This window comes from Oncorhynchus gorbuscha, unplaced genomic scaffold, assembly GCF_021184085.1.
Source record: "Oncorhynchus gorbuscha isolate QuinsamMale2020 ecotype Even-year unplaced genomic scaffold, OgorEven_v1.0 Un_scaffold_572, whole genome shotgun sequence".
Taxonomy (NCBI): Eukaryota; Metazoa; Chordata; class Actinopteri; order Salmoniformes; family Salmonidae; genus Oncorhynchus; species Oncorhynchus gorbuscha.
This window is the reverse complement of record NW_025745406.1, coordinates 412,501-430,301: the sequence shown is the minus strand read 5'-3', so window position 1 is coordinate 430,301 and position 17,801 is coordinate 412,501. Positions and strand designations below refer to the sequence as shown.

At 51.0% G+C, this 17,801-nt stretch overlaps 2 protein-coding genes and 1 non-coding gene across 3 annotated transcripts in view; 2 read left to right on the top strand and 1 right to left on the bottom strand.

Moving 5' to 3' along the window:
- The first annotated feature begins 267 nt into the window (after nucleotides 1-267).
- LOC124018729 (translationally-controlled tumor protein homolog) lies at nucleotides 268-5,747 on the top strand. Its single transcript, XM_046334085.1, has 5 exons — nucleotides 268-425; nucleotides 877-950; nucleotides 1,203-1,390; nucleotides 3,330-3,435; nucleotides 5,649-5,747. The coding sequence occupies exons 1-5, from the start codon at nucleotides 398-400 to the stop codon at nucleotides 5,745-5,747; spliced, it is 495 nt and encodes a 164-aa protein (XP_046190041.1). The 5' UTR covers nucleotides 268-397.
- A 2,253-nt stretch (nucleotides 5,748-8,000) lies between these two features.
- On the top strand, nucleotides 8,001-8,170 carry LOC124018731. Its single transcript, XR_006835667.1, has one exon. It is a non-coding gene; the product is annotated as a small nucleolar RNA SNORA31 (small nucleolar RNA).
- Nucleotides 8,171-13,993: 5,823 nt separating this feature from the next.
- The window catches only part of gtf2f2a (general transcription factor IIF, polypeptide 2a), a 13,373-nt gene continuing 9,565 nt past the window's right edge, over nucleotides 13,994-17,801 (bottom strand). The window contains exon 10 of the mRNA XM_046334082.1: nucleotides 13,994-14,608. Within this exon, the coding sequence (XP_046190038.1) occupies nucleotides 14,474-14,608 (135 nt within the window). The 3' untranslated portion in view covers nucleotides 13,994-14,473. The remainder of the gene's footprint in view (nucleotides 14,609-17,801) is intronic.

The window sequence follows — 17,801 nt, the reverse complement described above, 5'->3', positions numbered from 1 at the left end:
AAAGATACAAAAATAATAAAAATGATTTTTTAAAAATAATTTAAGAATAAAGGAAAGAAAAAAGAAAATATATAAATAAATAAATAAACAAACGTTTTAAAAAAAACAATAAAATAATAAAGATAATAATAAATATTTTTAACAAATATATATATAATAAAACTAAATACATTTTTAAAAAGTGCAGGCTGGAGAAGGCACCACCCGGAGAAGCGGCACCCTGCAACGTGTCCTCGAGGGGGCGCCGGGGACCGGATGTGACGTCACCAGCGCCCGCCGCTATCTAAGTGGAGGAACGGCTGTTTCCCGTCCTTTTTCCCTCCTAACGAGTCCTGAGACGGGTAAGGGATCCAGAAACATCTTCCCGTGTCACGTCGCTTTTCACAATCCAACAAAAATGATCATCTACAAGGATATCATCACCGGTAATCTAACGTTTATATTATCACTATTCTGTTATTATTTCTTTTATAAATATGTATATTTTGTGTTGGTCTGCAGTTGTGTTTTTTTAGTTTTTGAGGCCTACCGGAAGTCTCTACTGCCCTTTGTGCCAACGATGTGGAAATTACTTTATAAAAATAACAAACTTAGTCGTAGTTCCTCCATGGTATTCTGTACCGTTATAGATCCAATTTGTACATTTTTCTATGTACTGTATAACGGGAGTAAACCGATTAGACTGTGTTTAGGCTTACCGGAGAGTTAGTGAGGCCTACCGGCGTTTGGGTAACTAGTTGTACTAAATGTCCTGTTTTTTTTTAATCGTAAACAGCTGATTTTTAGTTTAACTATTGTGTCAACTAGTAATAGGCTATCTACCATTTCAACTCCCACGTTTTCGTTACGTGTTGGTTTAATAATGATGTATTTCAGGCGATGAGCTGTTCACCGAGGTCTATAAAATCACGGAGGTCTGCGACGGGATGCTGTACGAGGTACAGGGAAAGGTACGTTAATAATAATCACCTCCATTATTAAGTTACTTTACCGTATTTTTAAAAATACAGTTATCTTCCTCAGCTGTTGGCATACTTGTCAAGCTATTCCATTTATTCCACTCACTTCAAAAATACAGGAGGGTTATGATAACGTGATTTCGGCTTTGGTAGACTGGATCTGCTAGTTGACTACGGTGACGTGTTGATACCGGTGTACCGTTTTGCCTGCTCGCCTAAAACCCAGGATCTCCCGTGTTTCAGCTCACTTCCAGATCGGAGGACGTCGACGGTGCGTTAATCGGTGCCAACGCCTCTGCAGAGGGCGGCGACGAGGGTAGCGAAGCGTCCACGGTCAGTGGAGTCGACATTGTGCTCAACAGCAAACTGCAGGAGACCTCGGCCTACAACAAGAAGGCCTACCAGAGCTACATCAAGGGCTATATGAAGGCGTAAGTGTCTCTGGCATCTCATCTAACATGTTTTTTTTTATTTAAAATTTCTTATTTACACCTACGGCCTATCGGGGAACTGTGGGTTTAACTGCCATGTTCGGGGGTAGAATGACATTTAAAAAAACTTTTTATCTTGTCAACTCTGGGATTCGATCCAGCAACCTTTCACTTACTGGCCCAACGCCAGTAGCAGGACGAGAGTGATATTTAAACAGCAAATCAGACTCAACTGTCGATTTTTAAAATGCATGTTGACAAGTCTGGGCAACTTCTCTCCGGTGACACCCAGGGGTTTTTGGTAACTGATACACAAAAATGACATCACATGTCCCTGGATTTTCTGCACGGCCTGCTATGACTCATCGGATCGTTCCATTATGGGTCTCAAGGGGTGTAAATCAAGTGGGTGTAAATACCTGTTAAACCACAGGGAGTCGACATGGTTCAGTCTAAATACATGGTTCAGTCTAAATACCTGTTAAACCACAGGGAGTCGACATGGTTCAGTCTAAATACCTGTTAAACCACAGGGAGTCGACATGGTTCAGTCCAGTCTAAATACCTGTTAAACCACAGGGAGTCGACATGGTTCAGTCCAGTCTAAAGGGGTGTAAATACCTGTTAGACCACAGGGAGTCGACATGGTTCAGACCAGTCTAAATACCTGTTAAACCACAGGGAGTCGACATGGTTCAGTCCAGTCTAAATACCTGTTAAACCACAGGGAGTCGACATGGTTCAGTCCAGTCTAAAGGGGTAAATACCTGTTAAACCACAGGGAGTCGACATGGTTCAGTCCAGTCTAAATACCTGTTAAACCACAGGGAGTCGACATGGTCCAGTCCAGTCTAAATACCTGTTAAACCACAGGGAGTCGACATGGTTCAGTCCAGTCTAAATACCTGTTAAACCACAGGGAGTCGACATGGTTCAGTCCAGTCTAAAGGGGTGTAAATACCTGTTAAACCACAGGGAGTCGACATGGTTCAGACCAGTCTAAATACCTGTTAAACCACAGGAGTCGACATGGTTCAGTCCAGTCTAAATACCTGTTAAACCACAGGGAGTCGACATGGTTCAGAAATATGGGTAATGAAACTAACAAGTGCACAAGCAGGGTTGTGTTTTATGGGAGTATCAGGCAGCCTGATGGGGAATGTTGTGAATGTAACACGGTTGTCCGTCCGCCCCCCCCCCCCCCCCCCCGACATGGTTCAGTCCAGTCTAAAGGGGTGTAAATGCCTGTTAAACCACAGGGAGTCGACATGGTTCAGTCCAGTCTAAAGGGGTGTAAATACCTGTTAAACCTCAGGGAGTCGACATTGTTCAGTCTAAATGCCTGTTAAACCACAGGGAGTCGACATGGTTCAGTCCAGTCTAAATACCTGTTAAACCACAGGGAGTCGACATGGTTCAGTCCAGGCTAAATGCCTGTTAGACCACAGGGAGTTGACATGGTTCAGTCCAGTCTAAAGGGGTCTAAGTACCTGTTAAACCACAGGGAGTCGTCATGGTTCAGTCCAGTCTAAAGGGGTCTAAATACCTGTTAAACCACGGGGAGTCGACATGGTTCAGACCAGTCTAAATACCTGTTAAACCACAGGGAGTCGTCATGGTTCAGTCCAGTCTAAAGGGGTGTAAATACTTGTTAAACCACAGGGAGTCGACATGGTTCAGTCCATTTCCAATCTCCCCTGTAACTGCTCCCTGGGTCGTTGCTGTCAATGAGAAAATGTTTTCGGTCAACTTACCCAGGTGAAATATGGGTAATGAAACTAACAAGTGCACAAGCAGGGTTGTGTTTTATGGGAGTATCAGGCCCCCCCCCCAGGGTCAAGGCCAAGCTGGAGGAGCAGGGTTCTGTTTTATGGGGGTATCAGGCAGCCTGATGGGGAATGTTGTGAATGTAACACTGCTGTCCCCCCCCCCCCCCCAGGGTCAAGGCCAAGCTGGAGGAGCAGGGTTCTAAGAGGGTACAGGCCTTCATGGCAGGCGCTCCAGCAGCTGTTAAGATGATCCTGGGGAACCTTGATAAATACCAGGTGAGAGAACCCCCCCCCTACCGCGTGTCCGGGTCCAAATGCCCCCCCCCTACCGCATGTCCGGGTCCAAATGCCCCCCCTACCGCGTGTCCGGGTCCAAATGCCCCCCCTACCGCATGTCCGGGTCCAAATGCCCCCCCCACCGCATGTCCGGGTCCAAATGCCCCCTACCGCATGTCCGGGTCCAAATGCCCCCCCCTACCGCATGTCCGGGTCCAAATGCCCCCCCCCACCGCATGTCCGGGTCCAAATGCCCCCTACCGCATGTCCGGGTCCAAATGCCCCCCTACCGCATGTCCGGGTCCAAATGCCCCCCCCCTACCGCATGTCCGGGTCCAAATGCCCCCCCACCGCATTTCCGGGTCCAAATGCCCCCCACCGCGTGTCCGGGTCCAAATGCCCCCTACCGCGTGTCCGGGTCCAAATGCCCCCCCCCGCGTGTCCGGGTCCAAATGCCCCCTCCCTACCGCGTGTCCGGGTCCAAATGCCCCCCCCCTACCGCGTGTCCGGGTCCAAATGCCCCCCCTACCGCGTGTCCGGGTCCAAATGCCCCCCCTACCGCGTGTCCGGGTCCAAATGCTCCCCCCCGCATGTCCGGGTCCAAATGCCCCCCCCCCTACCGCGTGTCCGGGTCCAAATGCCCCCCTACCGCATGTCCGGGTCCAAATGCCCCCCCTTTCCCCTTTTCCAATGTCCATATACAGTGCACTATATAGGGAAAATGGGGGGGGGGGGGGCATTTGGGATGTACCCAACGGCCGGTGCTGTGTGGAAATGGACATACTGTTTTATATTGGATGGATGAGGGCTGGTTAAAATGGACACTCTGTTTTAGGGTGGATGGACACTCTGTTTTAGGGTGGACGGACACTCTGTTTTAGGGTGGACGGACACTCTGTTTTAGGGTGGACGGACACTCTGTTTTAGGGTGGACGGACACTCTGTTTTAGGGTGGACGGACACTCTGTTTTAGGGTGGACGGACACTCTGTTTTAGGGTGGACGGACACTCTGTTTTAGGGTGGACGGACACTCTGTTTTAGGGTGGACGGACACTCTGTTTTAGGGTGGACGGACACTCTGTTTTAGGGTGGACGGACACTCTGTTTTAGGGTGGACGGACACTCTGTTTTAGGGTGGACGGACACTCTGTTTTAGGGTGGACGGACACTCTGTTTTAGGGTGGACGGACACTCTGTTTTAGGGTGGACGGACACTCTGTTTTAGGGTGGACACACTCTGTTTTAGGGTGGACGGACACTCTGTTTTAGGGTGGACGGACACTCTGTTTTAGGGTGGACGGACACTCTGTTTTAGGGTGGACGGACACTCTGTTTTAGGGTGGACGGACACTCTGTTTTAGGGTGGACGGACACTCTGTTTTAGGGTGGACGGACACTCTGTTTTAGGGTGGACGGACACTCTGTTTTAGGGTGGACGGACACTCTGTTTGGGGTGGACGGACACTCTGTTTGAGGGTGGACGGACACTCTGTTTGAGGGTGGACGGACACTCTGTTTGAGGGTGGACGGACACTCTGTTTGAGGGTGGACGGACACTCTGTTTGAGGGTGGACGGACACTCTGTTTGAGGGTGGACGGACACTCTGTTTGAGGGTGGACGGACACTCTGTTTGAGGGTGGACGGACACTCTGTTTGAGGGTGGACGGACACTCTGTTTGAGGGTGGACGGACACTCTGTTTGAGGGTGGACGGACACTCTGTTTGAGGTGGACGGACACTCTGTTTGAGGGTGGACGGACACTCTGTTTGAGGGTGGACGGACACTCTGTTTGAGGGTGGAGGGACACTCTGTTTGATGGTGGAGGGACACTCTGTTTGATGGTGGAGGGACACTCTGTTTGATGGTGGAGGGACACTCTGTTTGATGGTGGAGGGACACTCTGTTTGATGGTGGAGGGACACTCTGTTTGATGGTGGAGGGACACTCTGTTTGATGGTGGAGGGACACTCTGTTTGATGGTGGAGGGACACTCTGTTTGATGGTGGAGGGACACTCTGTTTGATGGTGGAGGGACACTCTGTTTGATAGTGGAGGGACACTCTGTTTGATAGTGGAGGGACACTCTGTTTGATAGTGGAGGGACACTCTGTTTGATAGTGGAGGGACACTCTGTTTGATAGTGGAGGGACACTCTGTTTGATAGTGGAGGGACACTCTGTTTGATCATGTGACCTGCTCCTCTTCTTCAGTTCTTCACCGGTGAGTCCATGAACTGTCTCGGCCTGCTGACTACCGGGGACGGTGTCACGCCCTTCTTCGTTTTCTTCAAAGACGGCATCGAGATCTGAAATCTAAGTTCTCTGTAGTCGACGGAGGACTGTCTGGTTCTCTGTAGGGGGCGGGGGACTGTCTGGTTCTCTGTAGGGGGGGGGACTGTCTGGTTCTCTGTAGGGGGACTGTCTGGTTCTCTGTAGGGGGACTGTCTGGTTCTCTGTAGGGGGACTGTCTGGTTCTCTGTAGGGGGACTGTCTGGTTCTCTGTAGGGGGACTGTCTGGTTCTCTGTAGGGGGCGGGGGACTGTCTGGTTCTCTGTAGGGGGACTGTCTGGTTCTCTGTAGGGGGACTGTCTGGTTCTCTGTAGGGGGACTGTCTGGTTCTCTGTAGGGGGACTGTCTGGTTCTCTGTAGGGGGACTGTCTGGTTCTCTGTAGGGGGCGGGGGACTGTCTGGTTCTCTGTAGGGGGACTGTCTGGTTCTCTGTAGGGGGCTGTCTGGTTCTCTGTAGGGGGACTGTCTGGTTCTCTGTAGGGGGACTGTCTGGTTCTCTGTAGGGGGACTGTCTGGTTCTCTGTAGGGGGACTGTCTGGTTCTCTGTAGGGGGACTGTCTGGTTCTCTGTAGGGGGACTGTCTGGTTCTCTGTAGGGGACTGTCTGGTTCTCTGTAGGGGGACTGTCTGGTTCTCTGTAGGGGGACTGTCTGGTTCTCTGTAGGGGGACTGTCTGGTTCTCTGTAGGGGGACTGTCTGGTTCTCTGTAGGGGGCGGGGGACTACTTTAGACCAGGGCCCACAGTTACAGGTTCTATGGCTGTTTCTAGTGTTGATGGGACCAGGGCCTCTTTGGGCTGATTTGATTCTTGATTTGAGTAAAGTTGTGAAGCTGAGGGTAAAGGCAACGTCCAACTCCCGTGACCCCCCCCCTCCCTCCCTTAAAACTGAGCGTAAAGGCAACGTCCAACCACCTGTGACCCCACCCCCTCCCTCTGTGTTCCTGGTGCAGTAATAGTGGGTGAACATGCCACACCCTGTCCATTCATCCCCTCTGACTGACGTGCCCGTCTCTGCGGGTGTCTGCCCGTCTCTGCGGGTGTCTGCCCGTCTCTGCGGGTGTCTGCCCGTCTCTGCGGGTGTCTGCCCGTCTCTGCGGGTGTCTGCCCGTCTCTGCGGGTGTCGGCCCGTCTCTCGGCAGGCCGAGCCAGAGTGTTTTAATGGAGATATGTGACGTTAGAGTTCAGATGGAAATGGGTTGTGGGGGATTAGTCTGGCGCGTAGAACCCGGGGATTGGTCTGGCGCGTAGAACCCGGGGATTGGTCTGGCGCGTAGAACCCGGGGATTGGTCTGGCGCGTAGAACCCGGGGATTGGTCTGGCGCGTAGAACCCGGGGATTGGTCTGGCGCGTAGAACCCGGGGATTGGTCTGGCGCGTAGAACCCGGGGATTAGTCTGGCGCGTAGAACCCGGGGATTGGTCTGGCGCGTAGAACCCGGGGATTGGTCTGGCGCGTAGAACCCGGGGATTGGTCTGGCGCGTAGAACCCAGTGGAGTCACTTGGTCCCATGGCAGACTGGTCTAAAGAACCCGGGAATAGGGTTCTATAGGGCTCTGGTAGAACCCGGGGAATAGGGTTCTATAGGGCTCTGGTCTAGAGTAGTGTACTCTATAGGGTTCTGGTCTGCTAAAGTAGTGTACTTATAGGGTTCTGGTCTAAAGTAGTGTACTCTATAGGGTTCTGGTCTAAAGTAGTGTACTTTAGGGTCCTGTCTAAAGTGGCAGACTGGTCTAAAGTAGTGCACTATAGGGTAGGGAATAGGGTTCTATAGGGCTCTGGTCTAAAGTAGTGCACTATATAGGGTTCTGGGCTCTAAAGTAGTGTACTCTATAGGGTTCTGGTCTAAAGTAGTGTACTCTATAGGGTTCTGGTCTAAAGTAGTGTACTCTATAGGGTTCTGGTCTAAAGTAGTGTACTCTATAGGGTTCTGGTCTAAAGTAGTGTACTCTATAGGGTTCTGGTCTAAAGTAGTGTACTCTATAGGGTTCTGGTCTAAAGTAGTGTACTCTATAGGGTTCTGGTCTAAAGTAGTGTACTCTATAGGGTTCTGGTCTAAAGTAGTGTACTCTATAGGGTTCTGGTCTAAAGTAGTGTACTCTATAGGGTTCTGGTCTAAAGTAGTGTACTCTATAGGGTTCTGGTCTAAAGTAGTGTACTATATAGGGTTCTGGTCTAAAGTAGTGTACTCTATAGGGTTCTGGTCTAAAGTAGTGTACTATACATAGGGTGCTACTTATTAAGATACCAGGCACACCACACTCTGAATACTAAGCCCATGCATTCATCTGATAGACCTGAAGTTCCTCACCGTGACTTCTGGGTTTGCAATTGGATGCTAAATGAAATATTTCCTTGACTTTCCCCGACTGCCTGACGGATAGAGAAGAGGAACACATGGTGTTTAGTGGCTGAGTGGCTGTACGGATAGAGAAGAGGAACACATGGTGTTTACCAGAGGTGGTACTGAGTGGCTGTACGGATAGAGGAAGAGGAACACATGGTGTTTACCAGAGGTGGTACTGAGATGTACGGATAGAGGAGAGGAACACATGGTGTTTACCAGAGGTGGTACTGAGTGGCTGTACTGGATAGAGGAGAGGAACACATGGTGTTTACCAGAGGTGGTACTGAGTGGCTGTACGGATAGAGGAGAGGAACACATGGTGTTTACCAGAGGTGGTACTGAGTGGCTGTACGGATAGAGGAGAGGAACACATGGTGTTTACCAGAGGTGGTTGAGTGGCTGTACATAGAGGAGAGGAACACATGGTGTTTACCAGAGGTGGTACTGAGTGGCTGTACGGATAGAGGAGAGGAACACATGGTGTTTACCAGAGGTGGTACTGAGTGGTACTGAGTGGTGTTTACTGGTACTGGATAGAGGAGAGGAACACATGGTGTTTACCAGAGGTGGTACTGAGTGGCTGTACGGATAGAGGAGAGGAACACATGGTGTTTACCAGAGGTGGTACTGAGTGGCTGTACGGATAGGAGAGGAACACATGGTGTTTACCAGAGGTGGTACTGAGTGGCTGTACATAGAGGAGAGGAACATGGTGTTTACCAGAGGTGGTACTGAGTGGCTGTACGGATAGAGGAGAGGAACACATGGTGTTTACCAGAGGTGGTACTGAGTGGCTGTACGGATAGAGGAGAGGAACACATGGTGTTTACCAGAGGTGGTACTGAGTGGCTGTACGGATAGAGGAGAGGAACACATGGTGTTTACCAGAGGTGGTACTGAGTGGCTGTATAGAGGAGAGGAACACATGGATGAGTGGCTGTAGGATAGAGAAGGAACACATGGTGTTTACCAGAGGTGGTACTGAGTGGCTGTGTTTACGGATAGAGGAGAGGAACACATGGTGTTTACCAGAGGTGGTACTGAGTGGCTGTACGGATAGAGGAGAGGAACACATGGTGTTTACCAGAGGTGGTACTGAGTGGCTGTACGGATAGAGGAGAGGAACACATGGTGTTTACCAGAGGTGGTACTGAGTGGCTGTACGGATAGAGGAGAGGAACACATGGTGTTTACCAGAGGTGGTACTGAGTGGCTGTACGGATAGAGGAGAGGAACACATGGTGTTTACCAGAGGTGGTACTGAGTGGCTGTACGGATAGAGGAGAGGAACACATGGTGTTTACCAGAGGTGGTACTGAGTGGCTGTACTGAGTGGTGTTTACTGGTACTGAGTGGCTGTACGGATAGAGGAGAGGAACACATGGTGTTTACCAGAGGTGGTACTGAGTGGCTGTACGGATAGAGGAGAGGAACACATGGTGTTTACCAGAGGTGGTACTGAGTGGCTGTACGGATAGAGGAGAGGAACACATGGTGTTTACCAGAGGTGGTACTGAGTGGCTGTACGGATAGAGGAGAGGAACACATGGTGTTTACCAGAGGTGGTACTGAGTGGCTGTACGGATAGAGGAGAGGAACACATGGTGTTTACCAGAGGTGGTACTGAGTGGCTGTACCAGATAGAGGAGAGGAACACATGGTGTTTACCAGAGGTGGTACTGAGTGGCTGTACGGATAGAGGAGAGGAACACATGGTGTTTACCAGAGGTGGTACTGAGTGGCTGTACGGATAGAGGAGAGGAACACATGGTGTTTACCAGAGGTGGTACTGAGTGGCTGTACGGATAGAGGAGAGGAACACATGGTGTTTACCAGAGGTGGTACTGAGTGGCTGTACACATGGTGTTTACCAGAGGTGGTACTGGATAGGAGAGGAACACATGGTGTTTACCAGAGGTGGTACTGAGTGGCTGTACGGATAGAGGAGAGGAACACATGGTGTTTACCAGAGGTGGTACTGAGTGGCTGTACGGATAGAGGAGAGGAACACATGGTGTTTACCAGAGGTGGTACTGAGTGGCTGTACGGATAGAGGAGAGGAACACATGGTGTTTACCAGAGGTGGTACTGAGTGGCTGTACGGATAGAGGAGAGGAACACATGGTGTTTACCAGAGGTGGTACTGAGTGGCTGTATAGGATAGAGGAGAGGAACACATGGTGTTTACCAGAGGTGGTACTGAGTGGCTGTACGGATAGAGGAGAGGAACACATGGTGTTTACCAGAGGTGGTACTGAGTGGCTGTACGGATAGAGGAGAGGAACACATGGTGTTTACCAGAGGTGGTACTGGTGGCTGTACGGATAGAGGAGAGGAACACATGGTGTTTACCAGAGGTGGTACTGAGTGGCTGTACGGATAGAGGAGAGGAACACATGGTGTTTACCAGAGGTGGTACTGAGTGGCTGTACGGATAGAGGAGAGGAACACATGGTGTTTACCAGAGGTGGTACTGAGTGGCTGTACGGATAGAGGAGAGGAACACATGGTGTTTACCAGAGGTGGTACTGAGTGGCTGTACGGATAGAGGAGAGGAACACATGGTGTTTACCAGAGGTGGTACTGAGTGGCTGTACGGATAGAGGAGAGGAACACATGGTGTTTACCAGAGGTGGTACTGAGTGGCTGTACGGATAGAGGAGAGGAACACATGGTGTTTACCAGAGGTGGTACTGAGTGGCTGTACGGATAGAGGAGAGGAACACATGGTGTTTACCAGAGGTGGTACTGAGTGGCTGTACGGATAGAGGAGAGGAACACATGGTGTTTACCAGAGGTGGTACTGAGTGGCTGTACGGATAGAGGAGAGGAACACATGGTGTTTACCAGAGGTGGTACTGAGTGGCTGTATGGATAGAGGAGAGGAACACATGGTGTTTACCAGAGGTGGTACTGAGTGGCTGTACGGATAGAGGAGAGGAACACATGGTGTTTACCAGAGGTGGTACTGAGTGGCTGTACGGATAGAGGAGAGGAACACATGGTGTTTACCAGAGGTGGTACTGAGTGGCTGTACGGATAGAGGAGAGGAACACATGGTGTTTACCAGAGGTGGTACTGAGTGGCTGTATGGATAGAGGAGAGGAACACATGGTGTTTACCAGAGGTGGTACTGAGTGGCTGTACGGATGGTACTGAGGGCTGTAGGATAGAGGAAGGAACATGGTGTTTACCAGAGGTGGTACTGAGTGGCTGTACGGATAGAGGAGAGGAACACATGGTGTTTACCAGAGGTGGTACTGAGTGGCTGTACGGATAGAGGAGAGGAACACATGGTGTTTACCAGAGGTGGTACTGAGTGGCTGTACGGATAGAGAAGAGGAACACATGGTGGGTAATAGTCTCTCCTCTGTCCGTCTCCACGTGGGTAATAGTCTCTCCTCTGTCCGTCTCCACGTGGGTAATAGTCTCTCCTCTGTCCATCTCCACGTGGGTAATAGTCTCTCCTCTGTCCAGCTCCACGTGGGTAATAGTGTCTCCTCTGTCCGTCTCCACGTGGGTAATAGTCTCTCCTCTGTCCGTCTCCACGTGGGTAATAGCCTCTCCTCTGTCCGTCTCCACGTGGGTAATAGCCTCTCCTCTGTCCGTCTCCACGTGGGTAATAGCGTCTCCTCTGTCCGTCTCCACGTGGGTAATAGCGTCTCCTCTGTCCGTCTCCACGTGGGTAATAGCCTCTCCTCTGTCCGTCTCCACGTGGGTAGTAGTCTCTCCTGTCTGTCCATCGTGGGTAGTAGTCTCTCCTCTCTGTCTGTCCATCGTGGGTAATAGTGTCTCTTCTGTCTCCTCTCTGCAGTAAACCATCCGGACGTCTAACAGAAGTGCCTGGACCGGAGGGAGCGTGTCTGCTTGTTACCGTAGCGACCGCCGCCCCTGATCATGGACAGACTGACCCTGCCTGCTTGTTACCGTAGCGACCGCCGCCCCTGATCATGGACAGACTGCCCCCTGCCTGTATCCCTCCCAACACCTGGAACAGACTTGTCTTTCTTTTTAATCCCAAGTTTTTTATTTTTCTGGTGGGGGCCCAACCTTCTCTTCGTCCCCCACATCTGACCTCCCGGGGGGAGACGCCAGGCCCTGTTTCGTCGGTCAGGACCGTCCCCCGCCCCCCCCCCACCACCACCGTGGATGGCCAGTTAGGCTGCTGTGTGCCTCCCATCAGATGTCCAGCTGCATTAAAGCTCCCACCTCGCTCTCTCACACAACTGTAAAGGACTCATTGACACTATGTTGTGAAATAAATGGGCCTATTGGCCGAAATACAACCGTCCTCTGTATCGTCTGCGTTCACTCTGATACAGTACCTCCCGTCCCCCGTCTCTGTCTCTGCTCGGGGGGGCGCGCGTCTCGCGTAGCTGTTGCCCTGAACCAGAACGCACGATTCCATTGGTCCGCTTATCAAGCCCGTGGGCCAGTGTGGGGCAACAACAAATGTATGACATGTCTGCTGGTCCCTGGGCAGAGGGTCAGGAAACCCTGTTCTGATGGGATCTGTTGGGTCCATACTGTGTTAACATTGGGTTCTGGTCCCTGTTCTGTTGGGTCCATACTGTGTTAACATTGGGTTCTGGTCTCTGTTCTGATGAGTCCATACTGTTAACATTGGGTTCTGGTCTCTGTTCTGATGAGTCCATACTGTTGGTTAACATTGGGTTCTGGTCTCTGTTCTGTTGGGTCCATACTGTGTTAACATTGGGTTCTGATGGGTCCATACTGTTGGTTAACATTGGGTTCTGATGGGTCCATACTGTTGGTTAACATTGGGTTCTGTTGGGTCCATACTGTTGGTTAACATTGGGTTCTGGTCTCTGTTCTGATGGGTCCATACTGTGTTGATTAACGTTGGGTTCTGGTCTCTGTTCTGATGGGTCCATACTGTGTTGGTTAACATTGGGATCTGTTGGGTCCATACTGTTGGTTAACATTGGGTTCTGGTCTCTGTTCTGTTGGGTCCATACTGTGTTCGGCATGGAGGCCGACCTTTAAAGGTGAGTCAACTGACTGATCATCTTGCATCGTGTGTACTTATCTGCTCGATATTATGTAATTTGTCAGTCACAATTTACCCATGATACATAAGTGTTGGTGCTCTCAAACACAGCCGTTCCCTCTGGCCTGGGTTCATCCAGACAGATATAAATCCTCTAGTTTTAGAGGATCCCATTCGGCCGTTCCCTCTGGGCTGGGTTCATCCAGACAGATATAAATCCTCTAGTTTTAGAGGATCCCATTCAGCCGTTCCCTCTGGGTTCATCCAGACAGATATAAATCCTCTAGTTTTAGAGGATCCCATTCGGCCGTTCCCTCTGGGCTGGGTTCATCCAGACAGATATAAATCCTCTAGTTTTAGAGGAATCCCATTCGGCCGTTCCCTCCGGGCTGGGTTCATCCAGACAGATATAAATCCTCTAGTTTTAGAGGAATCCCATTCTGTATTTATATTAAGCGTCTCGGTAGGAAGGCTGGTCTTGGATCAGTTTTAGGTTTCCATGGTTAGGTGGGATCTGTTCCTAGTTCAGCACTCCCAGTCAGACACGATACAGATGACCTCTGGTTCTATTGGTGGCTTATCAGGAACCTGATCCTAGATCAGCACTCCCAGTCAGACACGATACAGATGACCTCTGGTTCTATTGGTGGCTTATCAGGAACCTGATCCTAGATCAGCACTCCCAGTCAGACACGATACAGATGACCTCTGGTTCTATTGGTGGCTTATCAGGAACCTGATCCTAGATCAGCACTCCCAGTCAGACACGATACAGATGACCTCAGTCATATTTCTGCTCAGGACCTTCCAGTTATCCAACTGCACACATATTAGTGAGATCACATCTCTACAAGAGTAACTCCTAATTTTTAGAGAAAAGTAGACTGGTAGATTTTTTTTTTTTTTTACAAAAACATTTATTTTATTCCAAAAGTCGTTAAAAATCACATTTTTATAAACAAGCCGTGTGTCTGTAAACCGAACACTTCCGAAGGATCGGTCAGATCCCACAAACACACAGGAATAAAGTCATAGTGGCCCAGGTGAGATGAACCTAAAGCATCTCACTGTTCAGAATAGTAGGAATCCTTCAAACGTGTCCACAAAGTGGCACCCTATTCCCTAAATAGTACACTAAATTTGACCAGGGTCCTGGTTTAAAGTAGTGCACTATATAGGGAATAGGGTGTGACTTGACCGACATGAAGTATAGGACCGGGGTCCTAACTGGCCAACACATCAGTAGATTCACAACTTCATTTCTCTGCGTCTATAAAAACCAAAACGACGCTCTCTAGGGAGGGCCCAGACCAGGCTAGTGGGGCTCCAGACCAGGCTAGTCGTCCTTCTCCTAGTGGTGAGCTCTCTAGGAGGCTGGAGGTCCCAGACCAGGCTAGTCGTCGGTCTCCTTCTCCTCCTCCTCTCCTCCCTGGTAGTGTCTGTACTCTGGCTTCAGCTCCCACGTGTTCTTGTGGGTTCCCTTCACGTTGTAGATGCCGATGTCACGCAGAATCTCTTTCCTCCTCTCCTCCCTGGTAACTCTGAATGAAGGGGGAGAGGAGAGAGACGGGAGGGAGAGAGAGAGACGGGAGGGAGAGGAGAGAGGGAGGAGAGAGGGAGAGGAGAGAGACGGGAGGGAGAGGAGAGAGACGGGAGGGAGAGGAGAGAGACGGGAGGGAGAGGAGAGAGACGGGAGGGAGAGGAGAGAGACGGGAGGGAGAGGAGAGAGACGGGAGGGAGAGGAGAGAGACGGGAGGGAGAGGAGAGAGACGGGAGGGAGAGTAGAGAGAGACAGGGGAGGGAGAGTAGAGAGAGACAGGGGAGGGAGAGTAGAGAGAGACAGGGGAGGGAGAGTAGAGAGAATCCAGGGGAGAGGAGACAGAGAGACAAAGAGAGAGAGAGACGGGAGGGAGGGAGAGTAGAGAGAGACGGGAGGGAGAGAGACGGGAGGGAGAGTAGAGAGAGACGGGAGGGAGAGTAGAGAGAGACGGGAGGGAGAGTAGAGAGAGACGGGAGGGAGAGTAGAGAGAGACGGGAGGAGAGTAGAGAGAGACAGGGAGGGAGAGTAGAGAGAGACAGGGGGAGGGAGAGTAGAGTCTCGGGAGGGAGAGTAGAGAGAGACGGGAGGGAGGGAGTAGAGAGAGACGGGAGGGAGAGTAGAGAGAGACGGCAGGGAGAGTAGAGAGACGGCCAGGGAGAGTAGAGAGACGGGAGGGAGAGTAGAGAGAGACAGGGGAGGGAGAGTAGAGAGAGACAGGGGAGGGAGAGTAGAGAGAGACAGGGGAGGGAGAGTAGGCGAGAGACAGGGGAGGGAGAGTAGAGAGAGACAGGGGAGGGAGAGTAGAGAGAGACAGGGGAGGGAGAGTAGAGAGAGACAGGGGAGGGAGAGTAGAGAGAGACAGGGAGGGAGAGTAGAGAGAGACAGGGGAGAGAGGGGAGGGAGAGTAGAGAGAGACAGAGTAGAGAGAGACAGGGGAGGGAGAGTAGAGAGAGACAGGGGAGGGAGAGTAGAGAGAGACGGGGGAGGGAGAGTAGAGAGAGACAGGGGAGGGAGAGTAGAGAGAGACAGAGGGAGAGACGGGAGGGAGAGGAGAGAGTTAAGAGATGTTGTATTATAATACAGACTGCTATCACACAGGAATAGGGAGCAGGAAAGAGTGTTGAGTCTCCAGTCTGGTCTTGAATTCCCTGTTTCATCTCTTATGTAAAGTATTACATCACTAACTTGACCAGATAAAAATCCACAAGACAAACAAACCGCCACAGACGACCCCCGTTCATTAGGCAGCCGTCTCTATGGCGACCCCCGTTCATTAGGCAGCCGTCTCTATGGCGACAGATTGCTGAGGCCACCACAGACGACCCCCGTTCATTAGGCAGCCGTCTCTATGGCGACAGATTGCTGAGGCCACCTCAGACTGAAACATAGACGACCCCCGTTCATTAGGCATCCGTCTCTATGGCGACAGATTGCTGAGGCCACCTCAGACTGAAACACAGACGACCCCCGTTCATTAGGCAGCCCTCTCTATGGCGACAGATTGCTGAGGCCACCTCAGACTGAAACATAGACGACCCCGTTCATTAGGCAGCCGTCTCTATGGCGACAGATTGCTGAGGCCACCTCAGACTGAAACATAGACGACCCCCGTTCATTAGGCAGCCCTCTCTATGGCGACAGATTGCTGAGGCCACCTCAGACTGAAACACAGACGACCCCCGTTCATTAGGCAGCCCTCTCTATGGCGACAGATTGCTGAGGCCACCTCAGACTGAAACACAGACGACCCCCGTTCATTAGGCAGCCGTCTCTATGGCGACAGATTGCTGAGGCCACCTCAGACTGAAACATAGACGACCCCCGTTCATTAGGCAGCCCTCTCTATGGCGACAGATTGCTGAGGCCACCTCAGACTGAAACACAGACGACCCCCGTTCATTAGGCAGCCGTCTCTATGGCGACAGATTGCTGAGGCCACCTCAGACTGAAACACAGACGACCCCCGTTCATTAGGCAGCCGTCTCTATGGCGACAGATTGCTGAGGCCACCTCAGACTGAAACACAGACGACGCCCGTTCATTAGGCAGCCCTCTCTATGGCGACAGATTGCTGAGGCCACCTCAGACTGAAACACAGACGACCCCCGTTCATTAGGCAGCCCTCTCTATGGCGACAGATTGCTGAGGCCAACTCAGACTCAGGCCGGCCTTTTCTGAGCTGAACTAACCCCAGACGCAGCTCTCCGACAACACATAAAACCCTCACCTAATTCTGCCACAAAACAATGACACTCTCTCTCATATGGGCTTTTTTAAAGTGAGCGCTAACGTGCCTTTGATAAACAGTGGCCCATTTGGTCAAAAGGCAGAGGTGTAAAATATTTATCTTGTCCATTCCTAGCGCTCCTCTCCAGGGGGCTTTTGAAGAGACTCCTCCAACATTCAGTCCCCAAAAAATGGTCTCCTATAAATCACGTAGCAGATGAAGATGTGGTAGAGAGAGGAGGTGAGAGAGAGAGGAGGTGGTAGAGAGAGAGAGGAGGTGGTAGAGAGAGGAGGAGGTGGTAGAGAGAGGAGGTGGTAGAGAGAGAGGAGGTGGTAGAGAGAGAGGAGGTGGTAGAGACAGGAGGTGGTAGAGACAGGAGGTGGTAGAGACAGGAGGTGGTAGAGACAGAGGAGGTGGTAGATAGAGAGGAGGTGGTAGAGAGAGAGGAGGTGGTAGAGAGAGAGGAGGTGGTAGAGAGAGGAGGAGGTGGTAGAGAGAGGAGGAGGTGGTAGAGAGAGGAGGAGGTGGTAGAGAGAGGAGGAGGTGGTAGAGAGAGGAGGAGGTGGTAGAGAGAGGAGGAGGTGGTAGAGAGAGGAGGAGGTGGTAGAGAGAGGAGGTGGCCTTTTCTGTCGTCTACAGGCTGGAGATAAAAATGGATGACAATGTAACGAGACGGGACACTTTTTAAAATCCTGCATGTTTCTCTGAAAAACAGCCCGTACCCTAAAATGGCAACAGAAACAGCCCGTACCTTAAAATGGCAACAGAAACAGCCCGTACCTTAAAATGGCAACACACTAAAACAGCCCGTACCCTAAAATGGCAACACACTAAAACAGCCCGTACCCTAAAATGGCAACACACTAAAACAGCCCGTACCCTAAAATGGCAACAGAAACAGCCCGTACCCTAAAATGGCAACACACTAAAACAGCCCGTACCCTAAAATGGCAA